Consider the following 25,305-nt stretch of genomic DNA (forward strand, 5'->3'; position numbering starts at 1 on the left):
ATGCTTCTCTGTTGACTTTGGGGACATTAATACAGCTTATGATAGGCAGGGCTTCACTGTTGCAGCCCTCCACTTAGGCCCAACTGTAGTTTAAACCCCCTCTTAACACCATAAAGACTATTTGTACTGTATACACTTCATACACAGTGTTCACTATTATCTCCATAGTCAAATGAAAGATAAAGGTGCAAGTACAACACATAATATGTACAGTATCCCTGCAAAAAGACACTGATTGGAACTAATTTCTCTCCCCACAGACCAGTGCGGAGAGGCCACCAAATCCCCAAATCTTGTATTTGAAAGATAATTATTTTGCTAAGAAATTGCTGTTATGTCTTACTGATTTGACATGCTTAAAAAAAAGTGTTCCTACTTGGTTTCACGTTCGCTCTAGGTCTAGCTTGGAGACAATACATGTCACCAATTTAGCTGCTGCGGCCTAGGCTCTCTTATTGTTGGACCATCTCTGTAATTCATCTATTTATAGTTATCCTTCTCTCTCTTGTGATGAGAACAGTGGGATGACGCAGAGAGGGGGTTCAGAAGTTTTTTAACACCACATGCCCCGAACAATAAAGGCTGGGGCAGGTGTTGCTTCTATCCTTTGTCCTGTGTCTGAGGCATTTGTGGAAGTATCGTTGTGTTCCGGTGACTGAAACAGAGACAAAGGCAGGCCAGCAGCCATGGATGATGTATACAAAGCAGCGGTGAGTACAGATACAGGGTCAAAACCTGCAGGGTGGTAGTTAGGTGACACAGGGGGATGCTAGATAGTTTATGTCGAGGACAGTTAGAATCAATTAGGAGTCTTCATCTGATGTACTAAGGAGGAAGGAGGTTCATGATCTCAAACTTCCCTCATTGGTGTTGTAAAGAGTTGTAAAGTCAATGGAAATTCAACATTGTATCTTTTGAATAAGCAACTTACAAGTACCAAGATTCACCAAGGTTAAACACAAAGTTAGTCATGTTCTATGAGCCCAGCTATTCTGAAAAAGTTAATTCAATTTGAATTACCCCTGTGCTAGCACAACAACAGAAAGCATGTTGTCATGTCAGTATGATCATTTGAGCTCATCATTATCTTCTCTGAGGACCCGGAGAACATCCTGTGTGTTTACATGGGATTTCTGGCATTTCTCTGCCTGACAACAATAAAACAAGGACAGTTAGGAGGAAGAAGAGTGTCGACAGCTTTCGGCTCAAACATATGGCTGTCAGTGGAGTCGGTGCCAGAGCCCCCCATCGCCACCCGACAAGAATAGTAGGTGAAGAAAGCAGCGTGACATTTCAGTCAGACGGCACCAGGGGTAGGTGGCTGTGCTCGACAGGTTTTGGGCTGAGTTCAAGGAGAGGGAGAAGGTGCATTACACACTGCGAGGGCTAGGGGCTGACTGCGGATCAAGGGGAAGAGAGACAAGAAAATGAGGAAATGACCACCAATGGCCTCCAGTGTGGTCCAAGTATGAGTGGTTTGTCAAATAATAAATGACAAGAGGCCAACCAACCTGCATAATTTAGACACATAAAGTAGGTTAAAATGAGTTCTAAAGCACTATAACTGCATTTTTAACTTGCTCCACTATTCCCTTCAGGTTGAGAACTTAACAGAAGAGCAGAAAAATGACGAGCCTTGCTTTTTGTACACAATAATCCCATGACATTTCTTCTTTACCTTTGCACCATTCATATCTATGTAGAAACACTAGGAATACCCATAAGCGCCACTAAAACTGCTTCTCACCACTATGTCCCCACAGAGTTCAAGGCAGCCTTTGACATTGCATGTCAGGATGCGGAGGACGGCTGCATCAGCACAAAGGAGTTGGGGAAGGTGATGAGGATGCTGGGGCAGAACCCAACCCCAGAGGAGCTGCAGACGAGGTGGATGAGGATGGTGCATCACCATGGCTGCAAACTTATTAACACTCAATACTACACACACAATATTACTGTACATCCCCTATACTAGCATGCTAACAGATACCCATAGACTTCTGCATTGGCTTGCAAAACTACCTCTAACTTCCTTCATACTGGACACAGAGACATAAAGATGGTATCCACTAGTTCATCTGACTCTGGGGAAGTAGAGAAGAGGCCTCATTGCCAAATTCCTGAAGTATACCTTTAACCTCAGGCAAAATCATTAGGTCAAGTAGCCTGAGGGGGTGGTTCATACATAGTTTTCAGACTGGTCTGAAATGTTACTTTGGAACTCACCTTACTATGTTTCAACATTAAGACACCATGTTACAGCTGCTGTGTGTATGTGTGTGTGTGTGTGTGTGTGTGTGTGTGTGTGTGTGTGTGTGTGTGTGTGTGTGTGTGTGTGTGTGTGTGTGTGTGTGTGTGTGTGTGTGTGTGTGTGTGTGTGTGTGTGTGTGTGTTTACAGGGAGCGGGACAGTAGGCTTTGATGAGTTCCTAGTCATGATGGTGCGTTGCATGAATGAGGAAAGCAAAGGGAAACCGGAGGAAGAGTTGGCCGAACTTTTCCGCATGTTTGACAAGTAAGGCTAATATCAAGCAAAGTGGTTGCCAAAAAACATTTGGGTTTACTCTAACAAGAACCTATAAAGACAAACATATAGACAACTAAAACAGTAATGTCAATAAAAGTCTAAGTATATAAATTAATTAATATTGTTGACAGAGTAAGTAGAGTACAGTACAGTGTTATAAAGAATATGTGTACTCATTGGTGCTGCTTACAGAAATGGAGATGGCTACATTGATTTGGATATGCTGAAGACCATTCTGGAGTCAACTGGAGAGGCCATCACTGAGGATAACATTGAAGAACTCATGAAGGATGGAGACAAAAACAATGATGGAAAAATTGATTATGATGGTAAGACAAGAGGCCCAACAGTAATAGTTATGTTATGAAATACTGTGAATAGAATAGAATACTGCGGTCAATAATACATATCAAATATAAATGCGCTCAAAGACATTTGAGCCTAAAGATCAGGTTGGCACTTCCAGAATGTGTAATTATATTTTTTTTTTGACACTCATCTAGGCTATCCTTTCATGCCAAACCTTTCACAGTTCAAATCCAGGCAGTCAGTAAGATATTTTATTGATGATCTATCATGTGCCCTGGGTGTCATTCTCTTCCACAGAGTTCCTGGAATTCATGAAGGGGGTGGAGTAAAGGAATCAAAAGACTCATGGACCCTCAGACCGGGAAAATACTCATACCTCCTCTTAGCGCTGACATGCCATCACACCATTGCCTGAACAAGTTGGAAAACATAAAAGCCTCATCTGCTCGGCTCCATCTACCACATGCATCCATCCTCAACGTGTATTGGCCTTGGTTAACATCTTGTATGTGGTCCAGTTTCTATCCACAACACTATCATCCACAACACGGCCAGATGTGATACAGCCTGGATTCAAACCAGGCACTGTAATGACACCTCTTGCACTGAGATGCAGTGCCTTAGACCACTGAACCAGGGTCTGTAGTGACCCCTCTTGCACTGAGATGCAGTGCCTTAGACTGCTGCGCCACTCTGGAGCCCTAAAAGCCCTTAAAGACAAGGGGTCTTGTTATGTCCTTGAAGTGAATTTCTTAAATATAAATGTATTTAATCCCCAATATAATCCTAGATTATTCTATGCAAAATCTTAACAAAGGGGAGTTAACACTATACTCCACAATACTGTATATTTTCAATAAAGAAAGATTTTCAGTAATGCAGATGAAAGTGTATTCAGTTCAATAAAACTGATATCAGCAGGATTGCTTATCAACATTGTATTGTAGCCTATTGTATTATATTGTGGACGAACGAATAGCTAGCAGGGTTGATGCTGTATATATCATAAGGTGAATGCACCAATTTGTAAGTCGCTCTGGATAAGAGCGTCTGCTAAATGACTTAAATGTAAATGTATAGAGGGCACAATGTAGGCCTGGTGAGGCTCTTTAGATGAGTGAGAAAGTCCATGGTATTGGCAAGGGTTAATGCCACGTTCAAAACAACTGGGAACTCGGGAAATCTCTGGCTACCGAATTCAGTGCGTTCAAGACAACTGGGAACTCGTGAAAAAACGTTATCCGACTGAGAAAACTCGTTTTGAATGGTCATCCGGGACAACTGGGAACTCAGACAGAAACAAGGTCAACTCATGATGTCAGTGATCTTCAGGTCGGCGCTCTAGAAAGCTCCCCTAGTTTCCGACATGGAATTCCGAGTTGAAATACCGTTCAACTTGGAATGTCAAGTCGGAGCTTGTTTTTTTTCCAAGTTCCAAGTATTAAAGGCATTGAAGTCGGCGATTTCATAGTTCCCAGTTGTTTTGAACATGGCGACACGCACGCACACATACATACATACATACATACACAGCCCTGTGAGTCCAAATATCGGCGTACGTTAACCAGCTGCTGCAGCAGACGCGTCTACAACCAATGGAAATGTTGCGAATCATGTGGGCGTTTTGTGCAGTGCGCAATGGCGCACGCCGAGTATACACCGCTGAGAGGAACATGGCGTTGGCAAAATAACCACAGTGAAAAGATTATGTAGCTACCTGAATAAAACATAACATATTGTTGTTTAATTTTTACCCTTCATAAAAACATTGGACTCGCGTCAGAAACCTATGCTCGAAATCATGACTACCTGGTCGGAAAAAATGCTCCAGGTGCTTCGCCGAATGAATAACTTTTATTCGCCAGGTTAGAGTTAAAACTATTTGTGATAACTGGAAGTGAATGATAAACTGTGGCTAGCTATGTGTGTTTGATAGCGAAATGATTAGGTGTTATGCCGCGTTCACGTGCTAGTCAGAACTAGGAAATGTCTGACATACTAACTGGTAAATCTGGCACGTGTATAACTACAACCAGTTAGAAAGTCGGACTTTTCCGAGTTCCGACTAGTACATGAACGCGGCATTATCTAGCCTATACTACAAAGCATCTCTCTCGCATCCAATATGTATGTTTGTGTCACCCAGGCTCCAGTCGCACCACATGCCTTCGGTTTGAGGTTGGAGGAGAGCAAGTTGGGTGGGTGCCTTCCAAAGTGGCGTCCATTTTGAGTACATTTCCAGAGGTCTTCAATCCACCACAAGGTGGCGCTATTACTCTGTGCCAAAATCTTGACTCCTATGGGAGGAGGTCAGAGGCTGTAGATTCTGTTCTTCAGTCACTTAGGAGGGAAGGCTTGTTGACTGTCTTGAAAGGATGGAGAGATGAGGTGAGAGTACTACAATATGCTGTAAAACTGAAAACAGACTATACGAATTTTTTTAATTCCCTGAAATTATATATTTGGGCCTCTTCTATAGAAGTATGAAGTAATGCCCAGATTCTGCGACACTCCACTAATGTGTATGGAGAGATCTGCCACAAGTAAGTCGTGTCCTAAGCAATAACAGTAGAAAATAATCCCAGTGTTCCCCCTGCAATTGCATGCCCCATTAACATTGTCTTTGTAGGCCTTTTTGGAGTGAAACGATATGGAGTCCATATTAATGGGTACTGCCAGGATGAACATGGGGAACTCAGGATGTGGGTGGGACGACGATCCATGACCAAGCAGACCTACCCTGGAAAACTGGACAACCTGGTCAGTACCTATTGATTTAAAATTAGAATACAACCGATTACATTTTACCGGTACATCTTTTTTTGTGAATGGCAAACTGGTTTGACCATGTTCTTCCACCATGTTTTCAGGCAGCTGGGGGACTAGCAGCAGGTATCAGTGTGAAAAACACCCTGATCAAGGAGTGTGAGGAAGAGGCCTGCATCCCAGAAGATATAGCAGAGACTGCCCGCCCCGTGAGCACAGTGAGGTGATTGACATCTCAACAGGAGTAGCCAGCTCTGTCTGCAGTGTCTCATTGAGAATATCTCTTTGCATGCTTTTACATAGGCCTACAATCGTATCCACATTATTTCAATCATCTCTGTGTCTTCTCTCATAGCTATACCTATGAGGATGAGGAAGGGGTGTTTCCTGAAAGCCAGTTTGTGTTCGACTTGGAGCTACCTCCTGAGTTCAAGCCTAAGATAGGGGATGGGGAGGTGCAAGATTTCTACCTCTACTCCATGGACAAGGTCAGCCACTCTACTTTTGAGCACCTCCAGTACTGCATGTTAGCTTTTATGTCTGGCCCACAAGGAATGTCTTCAAGTAGGCCTACAATGTTGTTTTCAGGTGAAAGAACTGCTGATCAGTGACGACTTCAAGCCCAACTGTGCCATGGTGGTCCTAGATTTCCTCATCAGACATTCCTACATACAGCCTGATACAGGTTTGCATCAGTACAATCAATCAATGACATGGGATAACATAGTTATAAAAACTAGGCAGAGGCTGCGGATCTGTCGTTAACCACCCCCCCCCCCCCCCGGTTATTTTCCCCCCAGAACTGAATATCCGATTCATGTTCCGCGCATGTGTTATTTTACGGACACGTTTTGTTTACGTAGGTGCTGCTCACGCTCCCTTCGTTTCCTCACCCTCTTCTGAATCTTCTACCAATATGATCGACAAGATGTAGCTACGTTTCTGCCGCATATCTGAAAAGCAGAAATAAAAACCCCACTGCTATTTGAACGAACATTCCAAAGTAAATATATTTTGTAGGCTACAACCTTCTATGTCTGTTGTAAATAAGAATATTGCAAAAGCACAAGCAGGGCTCGGTCTACACATTGCATTAGGGAAAAACAGTCTGGTTTAACCACACTGTACATCTGTGATGTAGCCTCATCTTTATAGTTATGCTGCCATATCGTAGCCTGAGTTGCTGAAAAATAACACTACGACTGCCACCTGTTTTGTCGATGCTTGCAATGATGGTGAACTCCCCACCTGAGTTTTGCATTGGGGCAAAACAATCTGCGTAACAGGTTAAAACTGTTATTTCGCCAGTATCACAGGATATGATTGAAATTCGCCAGAGTAGCTGTTCCACCTATGGGCAGCCGAACATTATAGGCAGCCGAAGTGTGTACAGCCGTGGCCAAAAGTTTTGAGAATGATACAAAAATGTATTTCCACAAAGTTTGCTGCTTCAGTGTCTTTAGATATTTTTGTCAGATGTTACTATGGAATACTGATGTATAGTTACAAGCATTTCATAAGTGTCAAAGGCTTTTATTGACAATTACATGAAGTTGATGCAAAGAGTCAATATTTGCAGTTTTGACCCTTCTTTTTCAAGACCTCTGCAATCCGCCCTGGCATGCTGTGAATTAACTTCTGGGCCACATCCTGACTGATGGCAGCCCATTCTTGCATAATCAATGCTTGGAGTTTGTGAGTTTTTGTTTGTCCACCCACCTCTTGAGGATTGACCACAAATTCTCAATGGGATTAAGTTCTGGGGAGTTTCCTGGCCATGGACCCAAAATATTAATGTTTTGTTCCCTGAGCCACTTAGTTATCACTTTTGCCTTATGGCAAGGTGCTCCATCATGCTGGAAAAGGCATTGTTCATCACCAAGTTGTTCTTGGATGGTTGGGAGAAGTTGCTCTCGGAGGATGTGTTGGTACCATTCTTTATTCATGGCTGTCTTCTTAGGCAAAATTGTGAGTGAGCCCACTCCCTTGGCTGAGAAGCAACCCCACGCATGAATGGTCTCAGGATGCTTTACTGTTGGCATGACACAGGACTGATGGTAGCGCTCACCTTGTCTTCTCCGGACAAGCTGTTTTCCGGATCCCTCAAACAATCGGAAAGGGGATTCATCAGAGAAAATGACTTTACCACAGTCCTCAGCAGTCCAATCCCTGTACCTTTTGCAGAATATCAGTATGTCCCTGATGTTTTTCCTGGAGAGAAGTGGCTTCTTTGCTGCCCTTCTTGACATCAGGCCACCCTCAAAGTATTCGCCTCACTGTGCATGCAGATGCACTCACACTTGCCTGCTGCCATTCCTGAGCAAGCTCTGTACTGGTGGTGCCCCGATCCCGCAGCTGAATCAACTTTAGGAGACGGTCCTGGCGCTTGCTGGACTTTCTTGGGCGACCTGAAGCCTTCTTCACAACAGTTGAACCGCTCTCCTTGAAATTCTTGATGATCCGATAAATGGTTGATTTAGGTGCAATCTTACTGGCAGCAATATCCTTGCCTGTGAAGCCCTTTTGTGCAAAGCAATGATGACGGCATGTGTTTCCTTGCCGGTTAACCATGGTTGACAGAGGAAGAACAATGATTCCAAGCACCACCCTCCTTTTGAAGCTTCCAGTCTGTTATTCAAACTCAATCAGCATGACAGTGATCTCCAGCCTTATCCTCGTCAACACTCACACCTGTGTTAACGAGAGAATCACTGGTCCTTTTGTGGCAGGGCTGAAATGCAGTGGAAATGTTTTTTGGGGATTCAGATAATTTGCATGGCAAAGAGTGACTTTGCAACTCATCTGATCACTCTTCATAACATTCTGGAGTATATGCAAATTGGCACCATACAAACTGAGGCAGCAGACTTTGTAAAAATGTATATTTGTGTCATTCAACTTTTGGCCACGACTGTAGCTGGAAACCAGTTTGACAGTGGAAAAATGTTAATGAAATCTAGTGATCGGTCTGCCGTAAGGACAATGGAAAAACAACATTAAATCGCTATTTAGACTGTGTCTTGCTTGTTTAATGTCTAAATATCTGCATGTACTTCCTCCTGAAAAAAGAACATGGAATCGCTACTTAGACTGCCTGTTTGTGTCATGCTTATGTTTGTAATAGCCTACTGTTACAAAAGTGTGTTGTACAACATGTCAAAGTTTGTAGACTACACCACACAGACGTCCAATCCGGAGCAGCTATGAATAAAAAAATATATGTAGAGTATCCCGCACATCTGGCCTCTCATACCTTTAACTGTTGGGACGAGGTCAAGTAAAAGTCGGATCCGCAGCCACACCATAAAAACTATTTACAGTAGTGCAATTGTCAATAATTTAAACACCAACAACAGCAGAAGATTCAAGAAAAATCTGACCGCTATCTTTTTTTCAGAGCCCTATTACCAGGAGTTTGTTGCTGGACTCCACCACACTTTGTAAATACTGAAGTGAAAAATGTTACATGAGGGATGGTCAGATGCAGCACTCCTTTCTAGATGCCTTGATCTATTCTGTCAAATGTTCAATCTTGTACTGTTTTGGAACAGAATCATGAATAAATTCCATTCACATCTTGGGATTTCGTGTTGAGAGGCATGACACATGAAAGAACGACAACCAATCATTCCCTATAACAATTTATTTTCTTAAGAGTACTTTTAAAAAGAGGACTGAGGAAATGTGAGGGTGCATTTTATACAAAAGACCCCCCTCACAAATGACTAAGATATTATTTAAAGAAATGACTTGCGTTTAACAGTATGACATCTTGTCATAATCTTTTTCATGGATTACTAAGCATTTTACATGTTATTTTTTAAACTCTCATCCTAAAGTTACTAATTTTTGCTAAATATGCACAACTGATACAGGATAAGCCAGTAGACTCTCACAAGGTTGGTTAAACATACAGTACAAGAGGGAAAAAAAGGGAAGACATACAGTTTTAGAAAGACGGACTGGAGGGAGTGAGCAATAGGTCACATTAAAAACCCACTCCCAATAATAGCCTGGCATGCAGGCAAAAACAATCTGCAAGAGGAAAATACCAAATTTGCAAAACCTTTATCACTTAATAAAAAGTCACCCCCCCCCCCCTTTCAAACCAAACAGTGTCTGACAGTCCTCATCAAATGTAGATTATTTATCTGGCTTGAGGCCAACTAATGATAAAACCAAATTCTAAAATTATTTTTCATTACAATACATAAACAGGTGTACAAAAATCAGTTAGTATCAATATTATTGTATGCATTTTAATATGAATTTTATAGTCAAAGGCAAATAAAAAATATGTAGCCATTTAAAATCAAAATTGCTTGTATCAAATTAACTATACAATTGGACCAATTATATCATAGGTGCTGGTCCACGCAAGATTATGATACCATAGAAGGAGATGCTGGTCCGCGCAAAGACAGGGTTAGTCTATCCATTGGGAGAACAAAGAAAATAAACACCTATGGTATGGCTGGACAGAAATGAAAGACAAGCGCAGACACACACTGCAAGCCAGGGAGGTCAGAGTTGGGAGAACATGCACCATGATGCAACGAAACCCCCTTTTTCTCTGACAATGCTCAGCTCTATGAACCAGGGCAATAGCGCTGTGGTGAACAACCTATCATGAACACCAATTTTATCCCGTCCCTCAGAGTACACCACCCTGACAAGTTTACCAGAGAGATGTTTTTTCTTTACCCTTCTACTTGTCCAAGACCCAATTAAAAAAAACTTAAATCATACGATTATCTTATTTAAAAAAACAATTGGCAATCACCTTGGCCTTAAATGTAAACTCCCCTTTTCGTTACATTTGACCTTCACCGTCTCCATTTCCTTTGGCCTAGTTTAATTGTGTTATTCTCCCTCACACCCCCTTTGAAACTCACCCCACCCTTCCAGAGGCAGACTTAGGAGAGGGGTGCAGCGTTTTCCTCGGCCCAATTTGTTTCCCCCTTCCTACCCGCTCCCGTCTTTCCCCAGCTCTCTATAGCAGGAGGCAGGCATTCTTCTTTCCACGTTTCTTGGCCTGCAGCGCGGCCCTGGTGGCCATCTCAAACACCTCCCTCACACCGTCTTTCGTCTTGGCTGAGCACTCCAAGTAGCCAAACGCGTTGATGCGGTTAGCCATGTCCCGGGCCTCTTCTGGCTTCACTGGTTCCTGTTCATGTGTCAGAGGTGTAAGTGTTCAGACGTATTCTATGGTTGGCATCCATTGTGACATACTAAACCACCAATCATAACAAGTCAAACAAAAACATAACTAGCATAACTGAACAAAACAAAAACCTCAACCTGTGTATATTTAGACAATAGCAGACAATACATGAAGTGTCAGTAGCTATGAGGCAACACAACCACATTAAAACAAATGTCATGGATTGTTTAGTTTCAATGCTACATTTAAGAAATATCCTGAATGGATCAGGACAATGAGTGTTTGCTGAAATTATAATATACATTTTTACAATGAATACTGTACCTGCTTCATTTTTGCTAGCTCCCGACGTGTGTGCTCGTCATTCCGCAGGTCCTTCTTATTACCCACAAGAATGATGGGTACATTTGGACAGAAGTGTTTTACTTCAGGGGTCCACTTCTCTGGGATATTCTCTGTTTCAGACACAGGGGATCATTTTAGGAAAATGCTGCTAGTGAAACAGAATAATTTGTTGCATTTACCACACATGATAGATTAACATTACAGTCACCAATGTATTACCCAAGCTGTCGGGGCTATCTATGGAAAAGCACATGAGGATGACGTCAGTGTCAGGGTAAGAGAGAGGCCGTAGTCTGTCATAGTCCTCCTGTCCAGCTGTGTCCCAGAGGGCCAGTTCCACCTAGAACCCACACAGAGCAGAAATTCACATTTTAATCATTTAGCAGATGCTCTTATTCAGAGTGACTTATAGTAGAGAATGCATACACTGCTGTTTGGCCAAAAACTGTAACTTGCTCTGGAGAAATGGTGAAAACTAAGACTTCAACATAAAAATTGTGTTTTAAGTTATGTCTTAATAGCATACTGTGTGACTAACAGTACAATCTCACCTGCTTACTGTCCACCTCAATATCTGCCACATAGTTCTCAAACACTGTAGGTACGTAGACCTCAGGGAACTGGTCTTTACTGAAGACTATGAGCAGACAGGTCTTTCCACAAGCACCATCACCAACAATCACCAGTTTCTTACGGATCGCAGCCATCTGCAAGAAAATTTCTCAGTTGAAGTGCAAATCCAGCAACATTTTGAGTTTGTGATAATATAGCACAACCAAGAAAATTAAGATTTGTAAGCAAATGTGTTCATACAGCGTTAACCTGTTACTCAGACCCCCTTTGGTGGCATTTTCTAAACAATGCATAATATTGTATACTACCCTCAAAGTAAATTTTGTTTTCAAAATTATAAGTCCTACAAACACAGTACTGTTAGAAAAGTATGAACTGTGGGACTCAGATAAAGGTGTCAGAAACTATGTAACTACTACAGGGCCTGAGATACAGCAGACCATAAGAGATTTAGTCTAGATTTGAGAAAATATGTCACCAATTACTGTTTAAATATTTTACCTAAAGATGGCCTAAACATACGCAAATTCCCATGGGATCACAGACATTTTAAAAGTGCAGGGCTTTTGGAACGTGCTATACTGTCATCTTACAGGAATGATATACTGTACATATGAGTAGAAAGCTGAAGTCTACCTATCCATTTATTTAAATATATCCTCCGCCTAATTCCCAGTTCTTCCACTAGAAAGCAGTAGGAGATCACATGACGTCTCTTGGCCACTTGAAAATAGTTGCGTCTGGTTTGGGTAGTGAGTCATTGTGCCAAAATGGCTGAACGGATTTTCAAGCCTGTCATCTTAAATTACCTTCGCAATCGGGGCTTTCAAGTTATGAGGTCGTTTTTTTGGTATAAAATACAGACCGGTGAAGAAACGTAATTTATTTTCCCATTGTTAATGAGCTAGCTAAACGGCACATGTGGAGGATGCAAACAAGGTAATGTGGATGGAGAAGGAAATGCATTGCATACTCAATGCATATGTGGTCAGTGTTCTGGAACTCTACGGCACTGACTGAGTTGGCCTAACGTTTTCATCAGCCCATATGTCCAATAGACATTTAACCTTCGTTGCGTCCCAATTGTAACTACATGTGGCCTCTTGCACACCTCCCAACACATAAAAGCATTGGATTGTAGTAAGCCACCTTTTATATCCATGAAGGCCATGCACTCCTTTTGGCTCCAAGTAAGTCTGAGCCTTTTTGTCAATTGCCCACCGCCTACAATCCATAATACTGTGTAAACCACTTCATGTGTCGGACTGGACTGCATTTTATCCAACGGCCTTTGAATGTGACCCAAACCATGGTTCAATGGTACCACAACGGTGCATGTTTAGTGCACAAGTGTTCCTACCATAGTTTCCATTGTGAAAACGTGGCGCTGGGTATTTGACCGGCAGCATTGTAAATTTACGGGACCCATGTGCATTGGATGCGTAACTTGATTAGGGCGTCCACCCATGGTGCTCAGAATGACAGAAATCACATTTCAATTAATTAATCTTAAACAGAACATGCAAGTCGAGCGTGTCTTTACCACGCACTTTGAAGATGTTAGAATAACTCCACATGTACTTTACCTCAGCCAACAAGAACCAACAGCGAAATAGCCTACTATTCGTAATGTGAGTAGATTTGATCGAGATAATCTGTCTAAATTCTGACTATCACTGTTTGCAAAAAATACTGTTCAATGCATGGATGAGCGCGTAGAAGGCCTGGGCTATAGACTATCAGATACGTTACTTATTTCTTTATAAGGGAAAAACACATTTCATGCAATTATACTACACGTCTGGAGACATTATCAAATGTTTTTTATACGACAAATTACAGGGTAGCCTACTCTGCTAACACTGACAAACATATCAAGAAAAATGACGAATATAATAGGCCTACGAGAAGGGGAAACAAATAGAATGACGTCCATCTAAACTGGAGGAAATGATTGTCCAAAACAAACTTAAGTGGCACTGACTCAACAATGATAGTGAATATGCGTGGTGCGCACTCACCGGGGATATGGCGGATGCTCTCAGCTGGTGTCAATAAGATAGACTCTAGGCCTACTGTTTGCTCAATTAAGTTGAGAATTTTGATAACTAATAGACCGTTTGGGGTAATTTCATTGTCTTCTCTTTACAGCAATAGCCAGTTGCTTTCCCGGGATTTTATTTTTAAATATTGCGATATGACTGGTTGGGCCTCTACTTTTCACTGACAATCACAACTCAGCTATCTGATACTTGCTGCCTTTCCTTCCCACTGTAGGCAAAGCAATAAATAAAAATTGTTTTAAGGCTAGGGATAGCTAATGATCTACTGTGGCCAAATCTTGCTTTAGAAGGCTATTTTGAATGGTTTTATTTATTTCTGTGTAGACAGGAGTATGCTAATTAGCCTGTCATTTTGGCAATTTAATTCAATTTACTAGCTTATGGGCCTGTGAGCCCATGTCATTCTACTACCCCCACCCCCATTAGTAGAAAAGTTTACCTATTATATTGGTCAGCTTGTTGAGAAAGAAATAGCCCAAACAGACTCTAGGACAGTTGTGGGACGGTAGATCCCAAATTCATACAAATCAGTAGGCCTAGGCAACAAAAGTTAAAAAGCAATGAATCTCATGCAACAGATCAGAAAGTTTAGCTTAGTGTTGATAAACTATTTCTTAACATTATTAGCACAAGAATGCGCAATAGGCTAGATGCAAATGTGCATTTGGTTACCCGAAAATGAAATATATATATATATATATAGTACATGAGCGAAAATAGGCTTCGTTTCAATTGCTTAATGAAGTCTATAAAATAATATCTTCCACGGATATGGTCGGATTTTGCCTAGGCTACTTTGAAGGAAGGTATTGAACTATGCCTCATATGAAGTAAAACGTTCAGGGTTCAAACAATTAAGTAGCTATGTTTTCAAAATGCATAGTGCCTCATACTCATGGCAAAGTGTTGTGATGCGGTGATGAAGCCTGGCATGTTGCCTAGCATTTGAATGGCGAATGGGTAGCGCGCTTCAATTACCAGTTGAGAAATATACGATTGCGTTTAGAATTGTTGCGCAATATTGGGTTTATAAAAGCGCCGTATAAAAGATTTTCCGCTCACAGGCTCTGTATCTATGTTGTGCACGTGTGATAAGATAAACGAATACACACGCGCGCCAATTTAGTACCACGAAATTATGCAAATTACCCATAGAAGATAGGTATGATCGGTGAAATGTATTTACATCAACGAATAGGCTAAAAGTCGATTTCGCAATGGGATTTTTTCCCGGGCAATTTGCCGGTGCCAATTTTATTTATCGGCTTGATATTACCGTCTAATTGAAACCCTGTTTCCCACCTGTTAAACAACTGAATTTGGGGCTAAGCCTCCTAAATTCATCAACGGACCTATGAAAGCCAGCCACCAACTTCAGCTCCAATGACAACAGAATCTGTACATCTGGAACATTACCCTATAGACAGTTTCCCACACACAGATTTAGCATAGTCCTCCTCGACTAAGAAGAACATTCAACGAAGAATCGCCATTGCACAGTGCTTTTCAGTCCAGGACTAGGGTTAACCTGAGTCCTGGAAAACAGTCCATAGTGCTCAAGGCCTGTAACCCCATAGATTTATAGTAACCAAACTTAAATTATTTCTCTAAGCCTACAGAATTTCAGGAAAATACATAAATGCAAATATTTAACACATTAACATGGAATGATCCCTCATACCAAAAAAGTCACTATCATCACTAAGGGCAGACTGACTACCTGCAGAAGACCCTTTGATTGTCATCCAGCGAGCCACCACATGGAAGCATGTCCTCAACACCTGCACCCTAACTCACAAAAACCCTCAGTAGGGTTTTCAGGGATTAGCTTCGCCCACGCTGTGTATTAACGTTAAGAAACGTCACTCGTCTCTTGCTAAACGGTTTTTGAAACATGCTGATATGCCCCTCTTTCATATCTGGGGGAAATAATCTTTCAAATAAAAAATATAGTAAGTAAAGCAGTTTTGCACAGACCTATATGCTGTGTGTGCCTCCAGTTGACGAACTACACTTCCTATCCAGTTACACTTACAGGTGTCCAGAGTAAGCTAGGTAACACAGGTACAGCTTCCAAAACCTGTACCGCAAGCGAAGTGTTAACGATGAACGTTGGGGATCTTAAAATTCCCCATGGCAGATGATGCTACAATAGGCGCTAAATGTAGTTCGTCTATGAATGGATTAGCCGCTCCCAAGTTCTATTAGCTAGCTAATTTCCCCCTCTTCACGTAAACTCAGTACTAGATAACTACTGTAGCTAGTTGGACAAACAAATGGTTAGCTACAATGATTGTCTCATTTAAAAACGCCCAGTATTGCAAGTGCGGTTCGGTGGACGGCGGTTATTTATATTGTCACTTGTCATGTCAGTGGTATCTAGCGAGTTAGCTAGGATAGCTTGTTAACCAAGTTAGTTAGCGAGAGCTTGTCGACTACACAGGGCGAAGAGTTAGCTAGCTAGCTCTCAGACCAGGGATGTGTTACTAACTTCCTAATGGTGATGATGACACTGTATACCCGACTCTGGTGACCTGCTAGCTATCTAGCATTGGCCTGTCTAGTTCTGACTGGTGGAACTGAAACGAGGAGTCTTTTCACTTCAATTGTTCGTTCGTTTCCGGCATCAACGCCGCTAGCTAATTTGTCACTGGCCTAATGTCATCTTGGCTACAGAAAACACGTTTTAAAGCCTCATCCACGCATTTAGTTTATAAATGGTCCCTTTTCATGGTGATCAATAACAAAGATGTTAAAATAGGTTACATTTAGCTACTAGTTTTATTACCGTTTTCGTTACAGATGTCCTCGCCTTTTTCTTTTCCTGTCCGACCCTTCAACCCCGCCCCCGACAGTGTGCCACGCCGATAACATCCGCCTATGCCCATGATCTCGCGCCAATAGGACGCCTCAAATTAATGAGTGACAGATATTTAAGTCAACAAATAGATACATGTTTACCGGTTCAGGGAAAAAAACGGAAGTCAAGAGTGGATCTTGTTCGGTCCATGCTATTCGGGATCCTTGGGACGTCCCTAACCCAATATAGACCAGAAACTGACGTTCCGATGGGAGAAAAATAATCATAGTGAAAAGAACAAGCAAGGTGGGCAGAGCCAAGCACAAGATAGTGTGATCCTATTTGGGTATTCTACCATTTATTTGCATTTTTACGTTAGGGAACGCCTACTCTGTGCTAAAGCGAACTCAATTTGCCCTTGCACTAATTCAAAACAACACACTTTTGTGAAACTTTGGCAAAGGGTAAGGTCTACAAAACGCAGTCCACTCAGTTACAAATTCTAGTTTTGGAAACACAAAACTGTATGGAGATCAAATGTTTAATCGATGAGATAATTAGCAGAATTTCGGCCAAAATCGATCTAGCTACATCTTCTCCCACAACCGGCCATTGGGCTTCCTCTCAGCACCATATTTGGTAGTAAGTGGAAACGCCAAACGGAAGCTTCTCATTTATAGATCTGGGGAAATATCTGGCTCATTGTTCTATTTTTTGTAAAATGTTAAGGGTTATGGTAGGGTTTAGGGTACAAGTAGGGTGAGTCAACATGTTCTTTACTTGCACGAATGTACACACACAGAGAGAGAGAAATCAGAACCATAGACAGCCACATCATATCGAGGCTTACATTGATTGGACTGAATTGTTTTTGGTATCTTTCAGTTGTCACTATTAGACTAAGCATAGGTGATTTGATGATGTTGAACTGGTGCTGTAATAGTGGAGGCAGCTCCTGTTTTCTTTGCGACTTGCGCTTGCCCCCCATGGTTCTAAATCAATAGTTGTTTGTTAGTCCGAAAATGTTGGAAACATTAACTTGCTTGAATATGCTGTAGGTCATGTAACTGTTTGTTACATGTAATATGCTTTGTGGACTTCACCGGACAGAGGTTGCTTTCCGGTTTTGTGATGAAACAAAAGGTTTGGTTGAATTTATTTCACCACTGTCTTATTGTCTCGGCTTTAGGCCTATACATCACGGTCGCAAGGCATATGAACTAACAGGTTATAGAGCAAACAATGCAATTTAGCTAACCCTTCAACCTAACTCCTAAACATAACCCTAACCTTAACCCAGCTAGCGTTAGCGAGCTAGCTAACGTTAGCCACCGAGAGAATTTGTAACATATCATATGGTTTGCAAATCCATCAAATATTGTACATTGACATATAAACATACTGTTTACTGTTGTTTTTCGCAGTCTGCACAGGCTCAGTTGCGCATATCATGGGTGTTGTGCAGCCTATGGTGTTGTGTGATAACGTTTTCATCCTGATTGTCAAACAAATCACTTTGATCCACCATAATAATTGCATAATAATTTATTTTGCTGATACTCCGTACCTTTAACCCCTAATCTAGCCAAGGTTCTGCTTATAATTTTGGACATTTGGTAGGTAATTTGTTTGTCAACTATAGTCATATACAGCTTCTCTTCTGTCATAACTTGTTGCCCTAGAAGACTAAATAAAGTAGTGCTCACCAGAATGTCTTACGTCGATAGAATTAATTCATTAATGTTGTTAAGATCGGTAAAATTGTCTTTCGTTTAGGGACTGGGGGAAAAATGCAATAACTCAAACAGTGGAAAGATTGGTCTTGTGCAAATGTCCAATGTCAGTTTAATTAAGGAAATAACATTTTTCTGATAAGACCTAAGTTAATCTTGGGCGCATATTTCAATGTGGTTGAAATACTGTCTGCTTGCATAAGTGTCAAATAACACATTACACGCATCTTCACGTTTTCAAGAAATAAATCATATTTCTCCACTCCTTTTCCAGAGACAAATTAACATTTGTTGTATCATTTTACTGCAAGAAATTAATTCTGCAGAAGTTAATATTATAACATACTATATGTGAGAGGTTATAGGCTTGAGATCAACTAGATTCTGCAGCGAGCCCCAAAAAAATCTTGAGTGTATTGTCAGGGGGCCCGGAATGTAATTACAAATAATTTGTTGACTGCAATTTGACCACAGATACATTTGTATACGATCACATACTGTATCTCTGTATTATGCGTTGGAATACTTTGGAACAGATTTCCAAAATTAAAATTCCTTTAGCTGTGTTTTATTGGCCATATACCACAAACTCAGAAGTGCCTTATTGATATTATAAACTGGTTACCAAATTAGAGCAGTCAAAATAAAGGGGGCGATGCATGATAACAAAGTCACACTTTCACAGCTGTGGTATCATCCATTGGAGATGTGATGGCATGGTCCGGGGCAACTACAAGGGGCTCACAGAGTTGACTCTATCGTACCATTTCATGATCACTGATAGTCACAGTTGCTACTAAAGGCTATTCAGTTTGACCACTGGCTACAAAAGAATGATCAAGCAATGGTGTAGTAGAGTAGTGTATTTTTTATAACATACTGAAGAGAAATTTACAGTCAGAGAAATAAACAAATTATTAATGTGCAGCTCCTTATAGTACATCCTACTCTTCTCCGGCTCCTGGTAGCACAATCTTGCTTGGGTCATAGTAGTTCTCCTCCATAAGAGGAAGGCCTGCAGCCTCCCTCTGTGTGATCAACCTTTCTGCTTCCCTCCTGGCCCACTGCCTCATACTGGTGAGAAAAAGACAGGCCAAAAAGATTAATGATCAATTATTGTGTTTGTGATGATCAGTTAAATCAAACATGTAAGATGTGTGTTGGTTTGTTGGATGCTTGTTTAGAGGTTCAGAGATGGAGACAACATAAGTGAATTTGTGGAGTCCAGAAGGGTATCCTACGAAGCAAGCTAGTCCTACTCAGGGGTTTCTAAAGCTAACCAGCTTCAGTTAGCTTCACATTCCAGCTCAGGCTTCATCCGTACTACGATGGTGGATATTGCTCGTCCGCCTTCCAACTCAAGGAACATTTAAGTAGTCTCTCCTGTCTTAGATTTGACGAGGTTGAAACACTTCTGACACCATGTTATGATCTTAGTCAGATATGACTGTACTGCAGAACACGAGCAAATGGCTCAGCTTCAAAATGTTAGTGATCAATTTAGTGATACCCGACCCCTGCCCATATCCTAGTTATTGATGAAAAAAACAGGCCCTAACCCAATATATAATGTCGAAGTCGGGTAGCAGAGCTCTTATCAATGCACAGGCACCTCCCCCCCCCCACTCCTATCGATACAAAAAGTCATACAACTGTTACTGTGCTTGAAGTTTAAAATGCATTCTGTCATTACTAAATGTGTAATGTGATATTAACATTACTATTTTTTTTAACACAAAAAAAACATTTGATTAATAAAATACTCTGTCTTCTTCGTCAAATGAAGGGGATGATGACGCAACCTTTTCCAAAGACAATTTATCTCCTCACGTCGCTGCCTTTAACTGAAAAGGACTGGTTTCCGGTAGTTTGGTTTCCTCAAAGTAGTGTCTGGTTGACAAGCTTCATCAAGACATTCTTCTTTAACCTGTCTCCCCCCCTTCATCTACAATGATTGAAGTGGATTTAACAAGTGACATAAATAGCGTTCATCTGAATTCACCTGGTCAGTCTCATGGAAAGAGCAGGTGTACTGTATGTTTTGTATACTCAGTGTATATCTACTGTAGCTGGGCTTTTCAGTTCTCAGTTACTCTGTGAGAGCAAGTGAGAGCAAGTGACAGATCAAGTAACAAAGAGGGATGTGCAGTGCAGCTTAAACATACCCATGGTCTGGCAAATAGTGGATGAAGGTACCCCCAACCACAATAGCCATAGAGATGCCAAAGAAGAAGGCCATCCTCATGTTCCACTCGTCAACGACAGGGTCCTGAGAGAACCCATGATAATCTCGATTCTGTAGAGATTTGAGAGAGATTGTTGTCATGATTTCATGATACCCTGCACTGTGAAGAAAGTGTTAACTAGCTAGCTAACTTTTCTAGCTAGTACTATCCCTGAATGCAGATAGGCCAAACATATCAAGGACAACAACCACCCAAGCCACTCCACTGCCTGCACCCCGCTACCATCCAGAAGACGAGGTCAGTACAGGTGCATCAAAGCTGGGACCGAGAGACCTGAAAAACAGCTTCTAACTCAAGGCCATACGACTGTTAAACAGCCATCACTAACACAGAGGCTGCTGCCTACATACAGACTCGAAATCATTGGCCACTTTAATAAATGGATCACTAGTCACTTTAATAATGCCACTTTAGTAAGGTTTACATTTCTTACATACTCATCTCATATGTAAATAATGTATTTTATACCATCTTGCCTATGCCGCTCGGTCATCACTCAACCATATATTTATATGTACATGTTGTTATTACATCCCTTCAGATGTGTGTATTAGGTAGTTGTGGAATTGTTACTGCACTGTCGGAACTAGAAGCGCAAGCATTTCGCTACACTCGCATTAATAACATCTGCTAACCATGTGTATGTGACCATTAACATTTGATTTAGTAATGTACCTAGCCACTATGTTTGACTGAAGGAATGTGTATCGTTATGTCAAAAACTACAATGGATGAGAAAAATGTAAATAACAGATGAGCGCTAGAGAATGTTATTTACGTTTAGATTCAGGACCAACTCACCTTTTCGAACGCGCTGACCTCTGCGTGTCCATGACTTTCCTTGGCATGTGAAGGCTGCAAATCCGACACTGTGGCCGAACCAGCAGCACCCGATGGTGGCGATTGAGATACGAACCGAGTCCCGCACACAAGATTAAGGCGAAAACGGGTCAAGGCAGGCCCAAACCGTGACAACCGGGCGAGCATTTTGTCAGGTCAACACTTCGAGTCTCCGGAACCGGAATTGTTTCGCATTTTCTTCTTCAACTTGCGAGACAGCAGCAGAGAATTCCAAGATAGGTATTGTCGCCACCTACAGGACGGGGTGGGAAAAGGGGGGATTGCAGTCTGCTGCTGTCACCAACCACGAACACAGCCCAGTGGGCCAAGTATGACGTCTTTTTATGACGCCTTATTTTGGTCACAACTGGTTGAATAAAAAATAAAAAAAAGTTGGTCCAGTTGGTCATAATTGTGACCACTATATTATGTACCGGTCAAAGTTAAGACCTCATCATAACCTGGTAATGACCACCTGTTATTACATTTACATTTTAAATGTGTCATTTAGCAGATTATTTTATCCAGAGCGATTTACTCATACAATACTAGTGGTTAAAATTGTTTCCTCAAACCGGTGACATCTATGAAAATTTTTAAGTAATATACAAGAATAAGTAGGAACAGGAATAGTACTTAAGTATATGTTAATTTACATGTTTTTCACCCAGCCTAAGAAATTCCCAAATTTGCCCTTCATTACATAACAAGCCCATACCCTACCTGCATTTGGCAAGGAAAATTAATTAAAGCATTCATAAAAAAGGCACTGGATAAAGTTGGATATTGAAGACATTGTTAATTACATTTATATTTGTTTCCATAGTCACCAAAATTAAAGTTTAATCTGCAACATATTCTTACAGTACATTTAAAATAGATCAAGTAATCGCAAAAACAAATCTAAATTACAATTTTGTTGCACATCTGCATACAGTAATTGTTTCATAATTCACCCACAGACATTGCATACAGTATTGACAACAACATTGAGCCGGGTGTGAGGGCTGTCGCTGACCGAGAGGACTGGGTGATCTCAAGTCGGCCTCGGCGAGCGAGAAGGGTCTTTAATCAGGTCAACACCCACAGGGCTGCGGGCCCTGACGGTATTCCAGGGCATGTTCTCAGAGCATACGCAGAACAGCTGGCAGCCATATTTACTGTCATTTTCAACCTCTCCTTGCCCCAGTCTATAATCCCTGCATGTTTTAAAATGACCACAATCATTCCTGTTCCTAAGAACTCTCAGGCTTCATGCCTCAATGATTACTGCCCTGTAGCACTCACTTCTGTAATCATGAAGTGCTTTGAGAGGCTGGTTATGGCAGACATTAATTCTACCATCCCAGCCACCCTAGACCCACTCCAATTTGCGTACTGCCCCCACAGATCCATAGACGATGCAATCTCAATTGAACTCCACCCTGCCCTCACCCGCCTAGATAAGAGGAATACCTACAGTTGAAGTCGGAAGTTTACATACACTTAGGTTGGAGTCATTAAAACTCGTTTTTCAACCACTCCACAAATTTCTTGTTAACAAACTATAGTTTTGGCAAGTCGGTTAGGACATCTACTTTGTGCATGACACAAGTCATTTTTGCCAACAATTGTTTACAGACAGATTATTTCACTGTATCACAATTCCAGTGGGTCAGAAGTTTACATACACTAAGTTGACTGTGCCTTTAAACAGCTTGGAAAATTCCAGAAAATGTTGTCATGGCTTTAGAAGCTTCTGAAGGGCTAATTGACAAAATTTGAGTCAATTGGAGGTGTACCTGTGGATATATTTCAAGGCCTACCTTCAAACTCAGTGTCTCTTTGCTTGACATCATGGGGAAATCAGAAGAAATCAGTCAAAACCTCAGAAAATAAATTGTAGACCTCCACAAGTCTGGTTCATCCTCGGGAGCAATTTCCAAATGCCTGAAGGTACCACGTTCATCTGTACAAACAATAGTACGCAAGTATAAACACCATGGGACCACGCAGCCGTCATACCGCTCAGGAAGGAGATGCGTTCTGTCTCCTAGAGATGAACGTACTTTGGTGCGAAAAGTGCAAATAAATCCCAGAACAACAGCAAAGGACCTTGTGAAGATGCTGGAGGAAACAGGTACAAAAGTATCTATATCCACAGTAAAACGAGTCCTATATTGACATAACCTGAAAGGCCGCTCAGCAAGGAAGAAGCCACTGCTCCAAAACAAGTTCTCCCACTTAAAAAGATGAGGCCTGTAATTTTCATCATAGGTACACTTCAACTATGACAGACAAAATGAGAAAAAAAATCCAGAAAATCACATTGTAGGATTTTTAATGAATTTATTTGCCAATTAAGGTGGAAAATAAGTATTTGGTCACCCACAAACAAGCAAGATTTCTGGCTCACAGACCTGTAACTTCTTCTTTAAGAGGCTCCTCTGTCCTCCACTCATTACCTGTATTAATGGCACCTGTTTGAACTTGTTATCAGTATAAAAGACACCTGTCCACAACCTCAAACAGTCACACTCCAAACTCCACTATGGCCAAGACCAAAGAGCTGTCAAAGGACACCAGAAACAAAATTGTAGACCTGCACCAGGCTGGGAAGACTGAATCTGCAATAGGTAAGCAGCTTGGTTTGAAGAAATCAACTGTGGGAGCAATTATTAGGAAATGGAAGACATACAAGACCACTGATAATCTCCCTCGATCTGGGGCGTGGAGCCCCAGCGTGGAGCCCCAGATCATGATCTCACCCCGTAGGGTCAAAATGATCACAAGAACGGTGAGCAAAAATCCCAGAACCACACGGGGGGACCTAGTGAATGACCTGCAGAGAGCTGGGACCAAAGTAACAAAGCCTATCATCAGTAACACACTACGCCGCCAGGGACTCAAATCCTGCAGTGCCAGACGTGTCCCCCTGCTTAAGCCAGTACATGTCCAGGCCCGTCTGAAGTTTGCTAGAGAGCATTTGGATGATCCAGAAGAAGATTGGGAGAATGTCATATGGTCAGATGAAACCAAAATAGAACTTTTTGGTAAAAACTCAACTCGTCGTGTTTGGAGGACAAAGAATGCTGAGTTGCATCCAAAGAACACCATACCTACTGTGAAGCATGGGGGTGGAAACATCATGCTTTGGGGCTGTTTTTCTGCAAAGGGACCAGGACGACTGATCCGTGTAAAGGAAAGAATGAATGGGGCCATGTATCGTGAGAATTTGAGTGAAAACCTCCTTCCATCAGCAAGGGCATTGAAGATGAAACGTGGCTGGGTCTTTCAGCATGACAATGATCCCAAACACACCGCCTGGGCAACGAAGGAGTAAGAAGCATTTCAAGGTCCTGGAGTGGCCTAGCCAGTCTCCAGATCTCAACCCCATAGAAAATCTTTGGAGGGAGTTGAAAGTCCGTGTTGCCCAGCAACAGCCCCAAAACATCACTGCTCTAGAGGAGATCTGCATGGAGGAATGGGCCAAAAAAACAGCAACAGTGTGTGAAAACCTTGTGAAGACTTACAGAAAACGTTTGACCTCTGTCATTGCCAACAAAGGGTATATAACAAAGTATTGAGATAAACTTTTGTTATTGACCAAATACTTATTTTCCACCATAATTTGCAAATAAATTCATTAAAAATCCTACAATGTGATTTTCTGGATTTTTTTTCTCATTTTGTCTGTCATAGTTGAAGTGTACCTATGATGAAAATTACAGGCCTCTCTCATCTTTTTAAGTGGGAGAACTTGCACAATTGGTGGCTGACTAAATACTTTTTTGCCCCACTGTACATACTGTACTTTTATTTGGGCAAATTGCCAAAATTGCTTAATATATTTCCACATTGATTCATACCATGATTAAAATGACTGTACTAAAAATGTATGATAATCATACATCCAAAATCTAAAAGTGGATCTCTAACACGCTGCCCAGATTACAGCCAG

The 25,305-nt window shown here is 41.5% G+C and overlaps 3 protein-coding genes and 1 pseudogene across 3 annotated transcripts; 2 read left to right on the forward strand and 2 right to left on the reverse strand.

Moving 5' to 3' along the window:
• Positions 1-686: 686 nt before the first annotated feature.
• Positions 687-3,164, forward strand: LOC120058908 (annotated as a pseudogene).
• Positions 3,165-4,485: 1,321 nt separating this feature from the next.
• On the forward strand, positions 4,486-9,170 carry tpk2 (thiamin pyrophosphokinase 2). Its single transcript, XM_039007657.1, has 8 exons — positions 4,486-4,700; positions 4,982-5,223; positions 5,315-5,378; positions 5,465-5,595; positions 5,706-5,824; positions 5,957-6,089; positions 6,190-6,286; positions 8,999-9,170. Exons 1-8 carry the CDS (start codon positions 4,625-4,627, stop codon positions 9,043-9,045), a joined length of 909 nt encoding a protein of 302 aa, XP_038863585.1. The 5' UTR covers positions 4,486-4,624; the 3' UTR covers positions 9,046-9,170.
• Positions 9,171-9,226: 56 nt separating this feature from the next.
• On the reverse strand, positions 9,227-16,622 carry LOC120059302 (rho-related GTP-binding protein RhoA-C-like). The gene is made up of 5 exons (XM_039008255.1): positions 16,535-16,622; positions 11,662-11,817; positions 11,330-11,450; positions 11,090-11,220; positions 9,227-10,768 (listed from the first exon to the last, which is right to left on the reverse strand). The coding sequence occupies exons 2-5, from the start codon at positions 11,815-11,817 to the stop codon at positions 10,595-10,597; spliced, it is 582 nt and encodes a 193-aa protein (XP_038864183.1). The 5' UTR covers positions 16,535-16,622; the 3' UTR covers positions 9,227-10,594.
• A 2,502-nt stretch (positions 16,623-19,124) lies between these two features.
• ndufb11 (NADH:ubiquinone oxidoreductase subunit B11) lies at positions 19,125-21,567 on the reverse strand. The gene is made up of 3 exons (XM_039008256.1): positions 21,327-21,567; positions 20,445-20,575; positions 19,125-19,353 (listed from the first exon to the last, which is right to left on the reverse strand). The coding sequence occupies exons 1-3, from the start codon at positions 21,510-21,512 to the stop codon at positions 19,224-19,226; spliced, it is 447 nt and encodes a 148-aa protein (XP_038864184.1). The 5' UTR covers positions 21,513-21,567; the 3' UTR covers positions 19,125-19,223.
• Positions 21,568-25,305: the final 3,738 nt, after the last annotated feature.

The sequence above is a fragment of the Salvelinus namaycush genome, chromosome 14 (assembly GCF_016432855.1).
Source record: "Salvelinus namaycush isolate Seneca chromosome 14, SaNama_1.0, whole genome shotgun sequence".
Lineage (NCBI taxonomy): Eukaryota > Metazoa > Chordata > Actinopteri > Salmoniformes > Salmonidae > Salvelinus > Salvelinus namaycush.